The sequence below is a fragment of the Manis pentadactyla genome, chromosome 2 (assembly GCF_030020395.1).
Source record: "Manis pentadactyla isolate mManPen7 chromosome 2, mManPen7.hap1, whole genome shotgun sequence".
NCBI lineage: Eukaryota > Metazoa > Chordata > Mammalia > Pholidota > Manidae > Manis > Manis pentadactyla.
The window spans coordinates 61,859,114-61,871,521 of NC_080020.1; the positions used below are offsets into that span (position 1 = coordinate 61,859,114).

General features: G+C 36.5%; 1 protein-coding gene across 2 annotated transcripts in view; it reads right to left on the reverse strand.

Moving 5' to 3' along the window:
- The window catches only part of FAM174A (family with sequence similarity 174 member A), a 38,395-nt gene extending 31,555 nt beyond the window's left edge, over positions 1-6,840 (reverse strand). Inside the window, exon 1 of one of the 2 annotated variants that reach the window (XM_036925781.2) lies at positions 6,226-6,837. In XM_036925781.2, coding sequence (XP_036781676.1) covers positions 6,226-6,653 — 428 coding nt within the window. In that variant the 5' untranslated portion in view covers positions 6,654-6,837. Of the gene's footprint in view, positions 1-6,225 lie in introns of both variants that reach the window. The other variant, XM_036925782.2, reaches the window with a different exon arrangement.
- Between the last annotated feature and the right edge of the window lie 5,568 nt (positions 6,841-12,408).

Sequence of the window (12,408 nt, forward strand, 5' to 3'; positions counted from 1 at the left end):
TCTTCAGACAAATGAGATAGAAGGGGATGCTTCTAACAGCTTAGTTTCTGAGAAAAATTCCACCCCAACCCAACCCCAATTAAAAAGAACTTACGAAGAGGATTTCTTTCATGCCCTCTTCCCTGTTTGAGACACTCTTGTGTGAGAACATAGAGTAAAGGTGAGGTAGCCATCCACAAGAATTCTAACCTCACCAAGTCACTGAACCAAGCCTGAGCCTCCTCATCGTCATGATAACTAAACAACAGCAACAAAAATGTCCATATGCTAACGTCACTTTTAATTGGATATTCTATTGCTTACACGTCAAGACCTCCTGACAAGGACACTTAGCATCTTAGCTTCTCTGAGGTATGTTGCCAATCTTCTATCACCCAGATGTGTATTTCCTTCTGATTCTTTTTAAGAATCTTTTGGGCAAATCCTATTAGTAACCCCTCCAGTCTGAATAAGTTAATTTTTTCTTAGCAGTTTTCAATCAGAAGTCACAGTGTCGCAAAAAAACCCACTTTTCAGAGTTTCATTCTACACTTGCTTTTCAGCTTATCTCAGTGGTCCCAACTCCAAGTAGATCATCATAACTTTTTCATTGTGTTCTTTCCTCAGAGATTTAGCAGCTCAAATTCATGAACATGACTTTTTAAGGTAGACTCTTTAGTCTTATGTGGCACTGAAAGTGTGACCAATCAGTGCAGAATTGCTTTTAACTAGTTTATATATCAGGGCCCTCCCACTAAGAAAGATGTGAAGCTTTCTTACTACAACAATACACAAGGCATGCTATCAGGGGACCTGTGATGTCCAGTGTCCCTGGTGTGCACTAAGAAAACTCCCTGTCAATAAGGTCTTCTGAAAGGGTAACAATATTAATTATGTTTCCTACAATGCAAAAATCCCCTATTCTCGACCATAACAAACATGACCCTGGTATGGGCACCTTTTCTTCCACCATTTTAACTCATTTCACATACTCTCCATACTTGGAAAATATGAGTTCTTTAAGAACTTGTACTTGTTAAAAACATTTACAAGTTCTGGATCTCTCTATATATAACATTCAATATATACTATCTAATTGAATAAATGATGACAAAACAGGACAATTTACAATTGTTGGGAAAACTCCACTTTCCAAGGTTATATTGACAACTAAAATGGAGGTTTCACAAAGGCTGGGGCTTTTTCACCTTGAGCCTGCTAACCCTTATAATAGGGTCTACCAATGGCACATAGTAGTTGCAACAGTATTTGCTAAATAAATGGCAGTAAAAACATAAGTGTTAAGTAGTCAAAATAGTCACTATTTTTGCCTGGACTGAGTGACTTTTATGGATGCTTTATGATTTTGCAAGTAGTGTTAAAACAACATGCCTTCTGGAAGAAAAAGAAAATAAATTCCATAACTGAGGTTAGTAATTAACAGATGGGAAAGATACTGTTAGCTATCCCATATTCATAATTCAAAAGACTTGCTCCAGGAGGAGCTGACGTAGAATTACATATGATCAGATTAACAGAGTTTGCTTTAAAATATCACCACTCCTTGATTATGCCTAGCAAATCAAGAAAATCTTTGGATAAGGAAACGGGGGTAGGGGATTGAGGTAACATACTTAATTATTTCTGCTTGGCACAGACATAATGATCAAAAGATGCTAAGATTGACTCACTTATCAAAGTGAAATGTGGGGCTTTTAATATTCACAAGAAACATTGTTTTACACAGAAAGTCATGATACATACAATATCCACCTGGTTTTTCTCCATAAATAAGCTTGTCATACTTACGTGCAGTATCACTTTATCCTGGTCACTTTTAACCACAGGAAGCAGCATGTGGCTAGGCATGCAGACAAGGTTCAGACAGAGCTGGATTTCAGTGCAGTGCCGCCAGGTCCTATACCTGAACCCTTGGACAAGTTATTTAACCTTACTCAGCCTCAATTTCTTGAACTATTCAGAAATAGTATTACCTACTTTGAAGGTTTTTACAAGAATTAAATTGGAAAATTCACGTGAAGTATGTGGCATAGTATCTGATACATAATAAGCAATTAATAAATGTTAGAAATTAGGATGGTAAGCCAAACCTTAAAAATGTTTCAGTTAGAAAGTAAGTTTCTTTTAAAGAAGTGTAATTTTGTGTCTTAGCTTATAGTTGAGGTAACCATTCAAAATAAATTAGTAACATATATTTACACTAAGTGTTAATAGGAACTGCTTTTTAATACTTCTTATAACATCCTATACATTCTTTATTATCTATAGGATTGCTTGATTTGTCTCTCTGCTCCTCTAGTCAGTTAAGTGCCATGGAAGCAGAAATGTCTCACACTCACAATTGATCCCCAGTGCCCAGTTCTAACCAGCTGAATAAATACTGACTGCCTACATGAAGTCTAGCATATCAAATTGCATGCTCATTTCCACTCTGTAAAATAGCTTTCTATCTCCAATTTATAGGAGATCTTAAGGTGGAAAGGTTAAGTGACTTAATAAAGATTACAGAAGAAAAAAGTATCAGGATTGGAATCTAAACCTTGGTCTTCCTCCAACACACCATATTGCACACAAAGTGAAAGAAGTAGCAATGCCATGGCATGAAAAAAAAAAAATTCCTGCTTTTAAGGCAAGGACCATTATTCACAAAGTTATACCAGAAATTGTTTTTATATCATCAACATACATGCTAAAAAATAATTATGACCACATAGAGTATTTTTTTCCCTTGCTGTGTAGATTTTACTGTGACAAGAATTTCTTACAGAGAGGAAGGAAATCTAAGTATTAACTGAAATCTTCATACTTTTTTATTCTATCAATAAATAGCAATTACCCTTAAATTTCCAAATATGGAACACCTACCTGTACAGCAATATAAAAAAATTAACTAAGAATGCTCATTCTTAGGCAACTCCTTAGTCAGTACCTACCATATATTGTACATAATGTTCACACTGAATATAGAATACAACGAGCCTCTTCTCACAGACAGTCTACATGAATCCTAGTAAACCTACTTTGTTTCTACTGTTCCTGCATATATTTTTTCAATTTCTACACAGAGAACCTAACTGTTCTTCAGTATTTCCAGACCAAGATGGAAGCTATTTTTAGTCATAAGTTCATTAAAACTGAATTAGATTAAAGCAAAGCAATTTGGAAGTTCAATGAAATTAAAGTAGTTACAAGTAAAATATTCTGTTACCCCACATCAGTGAAGGAAATGATTATTTTTGCCCATTCTTACCCCTTGGCACAAATAGCTAATGTTATGCTGTCACACATACTTTGGGAGTATGGACATTCACCAAAATGGTATTCATCCCATAATATGGAAGCAAAGAATATGAGTTCTGAACATTGCTCAGACATTATTAGCATTGATCAAGCTTTGGACATCAGGTGGCCACCTATATTTAGGACTTGGACTGAATGCAAATAGTAGATGCTGGTTAAAGAAGTAAGTTTTTCTTAGTCATGGTTCAGAATCTAGCTGTTAACATACAGCAAGTTAGTGAGTCATCCAACAGAATCAGACTGAAGACTGTTAAGTACTCTTCCAAACTTTACAGAAACAAAGATAGAAAAATCAATAGCAACAGACATTTACATATGAAATTATAAATAAGGTAGAAGCAAAATGAAAAAGGACCATCCCATAAATGTTATCACCAGACCCACAATTTGTGTTTAAGATACGTAATACTCAAGAATACTCTGAATCTTTACAGGAACTATACAGACAGCATGAAATAACAATTATATTGAGAAATATAATTTATGCTTCCTTTCGCCTAATCTTTATTTATATCAAGGAAAAGTCTCAGTTTGGTGGTAATATGTCTTTAACAACCCACAAACATCTTTTCACTTCCCCTTAATAGAAAGTGGGCTTGATTTGCTGACTTTTGTGAACCGATAGTATCCAGCTCAAATATTGTTTACACTGGTGGTTTACAAATGCTTTAGTCTTGGGGTTCCTTTAAATTCTTAAAAATTATTCAGGATCTGAAAGAGTTTATATTTATGTATATTTATAGTTAAGATTATTAATTAAACCTGAGAAAACTTTAAAATTTTTATCAATTTAAAATAATACATCCATTGCATGTTAAATATTTAATGAAAAATACATTGTCAAAAAGAAGACAAAAGAAAGTGAAGAACTGGCATTGATTTAGATTTTTAAAAATCCTTTTAATAGCTGGCTTAAACAGAACAAGATAGAATATAGAGACAGAAAACAGCTAGATTTTCCTATTTGCTTCTGTGTTCAGTCATTTGCAATTGTGTTGTTTGGATGATAAAACAAGAAATCCATGTTCATGTAGATAGGAACTTAGAAAGAGAAGGAGCATTTTAGTAGCTTTTTCAAATACTAGTGTTTACTCTTTTTTGATTCTCTACCAAAACTCAACAAGAGTTATTTTCCTAACAGTTTGATGCAATAAGGAATTTGAAACTCTATCAATGAACTTCTTGTAACCAATATACTTGTAAGAGAATGTATTATTTTGAAAATAATTTTGATCTAGCAGATTCCCTGAAGGGGTCTCAAAGAACCCTCCCACCCCTCAGGGTTCCTTAGACCATATGCCTAGAATAACTGGCTTACATTTTACTTTTCAGGTTTTTAAAACCAAGGGATGTTGGTTTTCCCTTCATAAATTAATAGATTTGTTTAAAAGGAAACTTTTGGTAAATAAATACATTTAAAGAAATACATGAAAAAAAAAAAGACGGTAGGGAGTTATAGGAAAAATGTGTGAAAGTTTGGAAAACAATAAACTAATGCATTCCTGCAAATGTATCCTCTACTCTATATAACACAGGAGCAAACTACCTAGACAGTGCTCCCTCAGATCTTTTCTTGGCTGGCTCTTCTAATGGTGAGCTCTTGACTCTGCATGTCATCTCTTAAGAGAAGTGGTCCCAACTAGCCCTCTTAAAAGGGCTTATTACAGATATTTCCAAAACAGTCTTATAATATGACTGGAATATTTTAATATGCTCAATGCAATAAAACAGTTTTACTTCAGTAGCAAAAGAATGTATCAAATGGAGACTACTGATAACAAGTATCACTAATTGAATCCTTTTTTATTTGATAAGACATTAAGAGTAGCAGAAAAATAAATGATAATCATTTACTTTTATTTGTAACCAGGCACTTGCAATATAATGACCTGGTTTATTTAGTCAAAGGGTTGAACACTGGTCAGGATGTACACATCTTGGGGAAAGAACACAAAGAAAGCAAAAAGTGGATTGTATAATCATAGATTATCACTAGATCCAATGAGAAACTAGATATTATCACTTTACCCATCTGAGTCAGTTTCCTCATATGTAAAATGAAAGGTGTTACTTTAATGATCAGATCTGCTCCAAATCTGAAATTTAAATAACTCCATAATTTAGCATTCTGTAGTAAGAACTGGCTCAAGAAACTTCATTTTGTAAATTTAAACTTTTGCACAACTTAGAATTAATTATTATTTATAGATTAATTCATTTTACAAAGTTTTCTTGTGTGTGAAATATCAAATTTATTCATTTACTAAGTCAAATTTTTGTAAATTTAAATTCACATATAATTAGAGTTTTATTAAGATATTAAGCATTTGCTTCAATATTAAACCTGGATCATATAATAAGGCCAATAATAAGAAACTGCTGGTAAGGAGAAATTTTCTTCTTTTTCAACTTTATAAAGTAAAACGCATGTAATAAGTTTCTTATGCGCTATTAATCCATTCAAATACCGATTCCTGGTAAGTGACAATATTGAACAACGAACTCTAGGACTTACAAATGCTACTAAATAAGAACCCTGACTTTAAGAAGTTTGCATTATGATAGGCAAAAATGACAAAGTACACAACAATATATAGAGTAGAAAAGAGAAGCATTACAAGATAGTGTGGTCGAATACAAGATTACTTCCTCTTCAGGAAAAGTGCCATTTGAGGCAAAGAGATTTGGAGGTGGGATGCTAATTTGTAATTTATACATGAAAGGGAGCAACTTGGTGGTTTAAATTCTCCCAAAGGTACCACAGGTTTTTAAGACGGTCATCTTCACAGTCCCATTCAGGTAGGCATCCCTGTTACTGAGGACGGGGAAGAGGTAACCCTGGGTCACAGCAATCTTCCTAACTTGGTCACCATGTAGCCCTTGTCAGGCCTGTTTGGGGGCAAGCTCAAGGAGGCTTTGCCTCACCTGACCGTCCTGACGACGAAATACACCAGCACCGCGCCGCTCACCACCATCAACACTGTCAGGGCCCGCTGGGTCATGGGCTTGTCGCCGGGGTTGGGGCTCACAGCGAGGCCGCCACCCACCGAGCCTTCTTCCCCTGCCTTCCCTCCTAGGTCGTCCGCCTCAAGCCCTGTCCCGGGGCTGCTGCCATTGCCGCCCTCAAAGCCCGGTGGCCCCGCGGCCTCAGCCGGAGCGCGGCCCTGAGACCGGGCAGCGGTGGGACCCGGCGGCAGGGGCGGCAGGGTCCGCGGCCCATGGTCCAGAGGACCGCGGTCCGGCGCGGCCTCGGCCGCGGGCAGCAGCACGGCCAAGGGCCCTCTCAGTAGCAGCGGCAGGAGGGCTAGGGCCAGCAGGCGGCTGAGGCAGCCGCTGCCATGCGAGACCTTCATCGTTCCCGGACCGCCCTCTCACCACGCGGGAGCCGCCGGGCCCGCAGCCCTGGCTCCAAAAGGCACCATGGGCGCAGGGGAGAACCCGGAAAAGGAGACCAAACACCGGGCTAAGGCCCGGCCGCAGCAGGTGTAAGAGGCGGCAGCGGAGGCCCCTGACTTGAGAACCGGAAGTTCGTACATCTCAGCAGCCGCTGCTACTACGGACGCTATCGGTTGCTAGCACGTAGGGTCAGGCGCGTTCAATGACGTCAGGTACACACTGCCTTCTGCGCATGCGCCCTGACAAGTGGGTCACTAGTAAGGAAGTGAACAGAAAAGGATCGTGTGAAGTGTGCAGTAACTCTTTACATGACGAAGCCATGACGGATTAGAAGTCCATAATTTGAATTACTGGGTGCAAAATTTACGAAACATAGCTAATCATTGATAAGACGAGCTTGGCGTTTCCCTCAGCTCAGGTACAAAACTTAGACAAATTTCTTCCTGACTTTAGGTCCCTGACCTCTGTTTCCTTGGAGCATTTACCTTAGAAAACTTGTAATTGTAAATTCATTCTCTGCCCTTTTGAGCTATAAATCTTTCTAAAAGCTCCAGTTTTACAAACCAGGACTGTCTTTCTTAAGGACTGGAATCTGTCCTTTTGAAATACAGTCAAAAAAGAAGATAGCACTCTTATACTTATATCCTAGTCTCTGGAACAGTGGGAGCCTAACTTAGGCAGACATCCTCTTCCAAGTTTAAAAACTACGTCCCGTCACGAAGCTATGAGAAAAAGTTAACTTTGCCTTTGGTTAAGTCCAATTAGAAAACAGGTGACCTGTGGTGCAGTGTCAATCTCTCTAGCAATGTCTTTGTTTCTGGGAAGTTGAGCTCAGAGTTCTGGCCTCTCTCATCTACTGAAATAATCTTGTTAAAGTATTCATTACCTTTTTAACTTCGACATCAGTAAAATGAAACTTTGATTTGAGCAGATACTAACATACACCTGGCCAGAAGCCTAAGTTAATATTTGTCTTTTAAAAAAAGTATTCATTCAACACATTGCTTAGAGTTTCTACCTCTATTTTAGCATTGTGCTAAATATTGCATACTGTAGACAAATAAGGATTAGGTAGTAGATAAGATGTGATCTTCCCTCCTATACCATTTAGGTTCAAATGAAGGTAAAACAATAATTGCACTAATTCTGAATTCTGAAGTGTGTGTTAAAATAACAAGTACAAGGTCAACAGTAAGAAATTTGTAACAAACTAATGTATGTAAGGTGTACAGATTAATGTCTTTTAGCTGCTTGAAAGTAACAGAGTAATGCAGTTGCTCCTGCCTGGTAGAACTTAAGGCACTAGGCATCTTAATGCTGGGCTTCAGTGTGAAGGAGACCATTGGTGATACACTTTTATTTATCTTCCAAACTGGCAATTATCAGTAATAAAGTGGCTCTTTGGATTTCCTTTCTCCCTTATATACAACCTTATTCAGAGCTATAGTGGAGGAGGGTTGATATTTAATGTCACTCCCTCCACCCCTTGAAGAACCATACAACACATCAATAAAAAGTGCATCATCTTTCCTTCCTTATAATATGTCATTTTACCATTGTGTTCCTCATCTTGTTTAACGGCATTATTCTCCTAGGTGCTCAGACATAAAATCTTGAAGTTACCCTTTACCCTTGGTTTCCCCATGTGCAGCAGTCCTTTCCAGAAACGAACATACAAAGTACTAAATAATTCTGAAATAGCAGTCAAACTAATGGCTCCAAACGAGAGCATACCGTGTTCTAATGTTTCTCCATACATGTTTGTCAGCCACCTGAATCAGAATCAGAAGTAGAATTTGTTAAAAATGCAGGTCCTAAATCACTATACCAGAAATTCTGAGACAGAATTTTGGGGAGTGGGGATATGGAATAGGTATTTTTATTAAACTGTCAGAATGATTTTCATTTACACTGAAGTTTAAGAATCTTTTCCTCACCACATGCATTCAGATGTCACATCTTCTTCACCTCTCTTACATCATTTTTATTAATCAACTCTTTTCTGTTCCCTGCTGCTGACAAGGGACCATTTTTGTATTCCTATGGCTGTACACTAGCCTACTTTATTCCCAACTTCATCTACTTCCAATTAAACTCTATGTATTACTGCCAGGGGTAAGCTTTCAAGTTCAGATCTATCTTAATATAACAAGTAAACATCACACAAATAGATCTTTTCTCCCAGAGATTCTCAGTCCGCAACAACAATAAAAAACAACACCTGCAAATTATTGTGTTCTTTGCAGAATGCCATATTATTCGTAAAGCATCATGAAACAGTGTTTTCAATTCCATCACAGGAACTAGGAGCAAGTTACTTGGAATAAAATACTTACTTTATTTTGCTTGTATAATATGGAATGACAATTTTGGGCACACATATCTATTTAAATGACAAGTTGTCAAACTAAGTATAATTGGCGTTTCTGAGTTTTTCTTTTAATAATATTACTTATTCATATACTTGTTTTCAGTTGGCTTGCAAACAAATTGTGCCAAGCACTAGAGATTTAGAATCATATAAAGGAGAAAAATTCTTAGAACAATAATTATATTAGTTTTCTTAATCTGCAGACTGGCAAAAACCCCACTATTATCCTAAATAATCAGGGAACATGGCAGCTGAAAGAGCAACAGTCTTTCATGAAAATATAGTTAAAAATTTGCTGAGTTAAATCTAAAACCCTCAGTCTATGTTGAATAATAATTTTGAATACTAATTCAGCCTCTTATGTACCAAATATCATGTTACTGTTACCAAATGTTAAATAATTGTATTTGTTTAACCCACATACATACACGTACACAAAACCATTACTCCTATTTTACAATTAAGGAAACTGAGATACAGAGTAATCAATTTGGCAAAAATCCACATGAGTAAAAATTTAAAAAATGGAACTGGGTGGTGAACGTAGGCCACCAGCAGCAGAGGTGGGCTATACTCTGCTGCATTTTATCTTTTCCTAATTAAGGGTTTCCATAATTTGAGTCTACCTTATTATCTCAGTCATCTATTGCTAAAATAATGCTGCATATCCAGTAACCAAAAAGAAAGCACTGGCATGCAACAAATAAGCATTTATAATCTTACATGTCTTTGGTAAAGCTGGGATTGACTGACTTTAGTTGACCTTGTATAGGCTTAGTTCCAGGCCACAAGTTTAGTTCAGTTTTACTCCATGCACATCTCATTCTTCTGGGATCGGACAGTTATTTTGAGTCATGTTTTTTTGAAGTCTTAAGATCAGAACTTCCTGAGCCAAAATGGGTAAGTGGGAGGGGAATAGGGAATAGGCATAATGAGAAATGAGGAGCCATGTATGTCATTTTCTAAAAAAAGAAACTCATGAGAACAATTGGTTACCCAAAAGCCTTACCTGATGCCCTTGACATGCATCTTATTGTAGAGAGATGTCTTACCAGCTTGCAGGAATCTGGGAATTTTAATATCTAGAATGAACATATTCTAGTCTCCAACCAAATTGTGTTTATTAGCAAGAGGAAAACTTATGTTGATAGATATTTTATTTTTAGTTCAGAATAGAGAACAAAAGCCAATAAGCATTCCTTGGTGTCAAAATTCCCTTGGTTGTCCATTAAAGATGAGGGAAAGTAGGAGTTTGGCTCAATACAACGGTCATTCATAGTCACATCTAACAGAAGGAATCTCTTATTCTTTAAGTGACAGGAAACTTCACATCAGGGGACTGTCTATCTTCAGTGTAAAAAGAAATAGAGTTCAATAGTACATAAAAGAAAACATGAACTTACAGCAAAACCAGGAGGTCAAGAGAATGTACTTAATAACTAGAATATGAAGGCAGAATTAGAATGTCTAGAGAGACAACTAAAGAGCAACAGCTGGAGAATAAGGAGAGAACAGTGCTGCTGGGGTAGGTGCTGCATAACAAGTAGGACCAAAAATAAATGTTAGGATTAAAGATCTAAAAGAAAATGACCATACAAATGAGCTGTGGTTCCTCAGACGAAAGAAACAAAGTGAACCCACAGTTGCCCCAAATCTCTCCCTGGGTAAAAGCTCCCAACTGCAGTACAGTGACCTGGAGTTCAGTGAAAATATAGAAGTCTTTAAAGTGGCAGAGATCAGAGTTCTGGGCTTTTGAACCAGTTGGAATCTGAAGCAGGTCATTAAGAGAAGGAGTCTGTAAGAGTCATGAAGTTCACTACAAGTCCTTGTCTGAAATCAGACAGTACAACTCTATGCATAGGGACTCAAAGCTTATAAGTGACTGGCTGTTACAGAGGTGAGAGAGCAGGACAGATATATTAGACATTAAGTAGTACTGGGACTTCAGAATTTTGACTTTATCAACACCTCCTAACAACATGGGAATCATGTGGAATCACTGCTTTGTGATAAAACCTATACCCAGAGAAAGTCCCACTATAAAAAAACTTAAAAACAAACCCTAACAAGATTCTTGAGAAGACAGAGTTTGGAGGTTAAATCTTGCCAATTTAGAAGAGCTTGGGAAATAAAAACAATTTACTATAAAGTCTCAAGAACAGGGATATAAAAAGTTTCAAGAAAAATGAACAGAACCCCATAAATTTATGGGGCAATAATACACAGTTTGATATATATGTATTGGAGCTCAAAAGAAAAAGCAGAGTATAGTGAGGCAATAAAATATTTTTGAAAAATGATAGCTGAAAAACTCTGACTTACAATTCCAAGAAGATCAGAGAGCAGTAAGCAAGATAAACACAGAGAAAACTACATTTAGGCATATCATAGTCAGAAAGAGAGTTACAAATGGTGGAGTCCAAAATAAAAAATCTAGAATGGAGTCAGAGAAAAAGATACATTGCATACAGAGAAACAATAATACAAATGAAGGCATACTTCTCATCTGAAAGTATGGAGACCAGAAGACAATACAGTGGCATTTTTAAGGTGCCAAAAGAAAAAAAGCTATCATTCTTGAATTCTATATCTAGTAAAATTATCTTCCAAAGTTGAAGCAAAGGCAAATGAAAGCTGAGGAAACTCATTTCAAGCAGACTGCACTACAAAAAATACAGGATGTTTTTCAGGCTGAAAGGAAATGGTATAAGATGGAATTTTTATTTGTAAGAAGGAGAGAATAGCTAGTAGAAATGGAAAATTGGTGTCTTAATACAAAAAGTTTATCTTCTAATTTTCTCAAAATAATTTAATGCTTTGCAAAGTAATATAAGGCTGTGTTTATGATGTGTGTACAAATAAACATGGAAACAAGCAGAAAGGTAAAGGACAGTAAAAGGAGGTAAAGGGAGGTGCAGTAAATGGAAATATACTCTCTCACATTTGCAAACTATGACATGTGAAATGTGAAGTTTGAAATGTTAGGTGTGAATTTAGGAATATGTATAAATAGAATTATGGTGTCATAAGGTTTTACATTTGTGAAATAAGAGGTGGAAAATGTCATGTGTGAAGCAGGCAGCTCAAAAGATTAGGAGTAAAAATTGAAGTGGCACAATACTGATGCTAAATAAGCATTGTTACAATAATGAATAAGGAGGTATACTGTTAGACTTAAAGCAACTAAAGACTTAAAGACTAATAAGTAATGAAAAGAGGTATATCTAAGAAAAAATAAATAACTACAAATAAAGATACATCCTTAGGTATTTCTTATGCTGGGTCATGAAAGTGGCATTTTTTCTAATAATAAAAGTGATACACAGTTATAATCAAAGTTG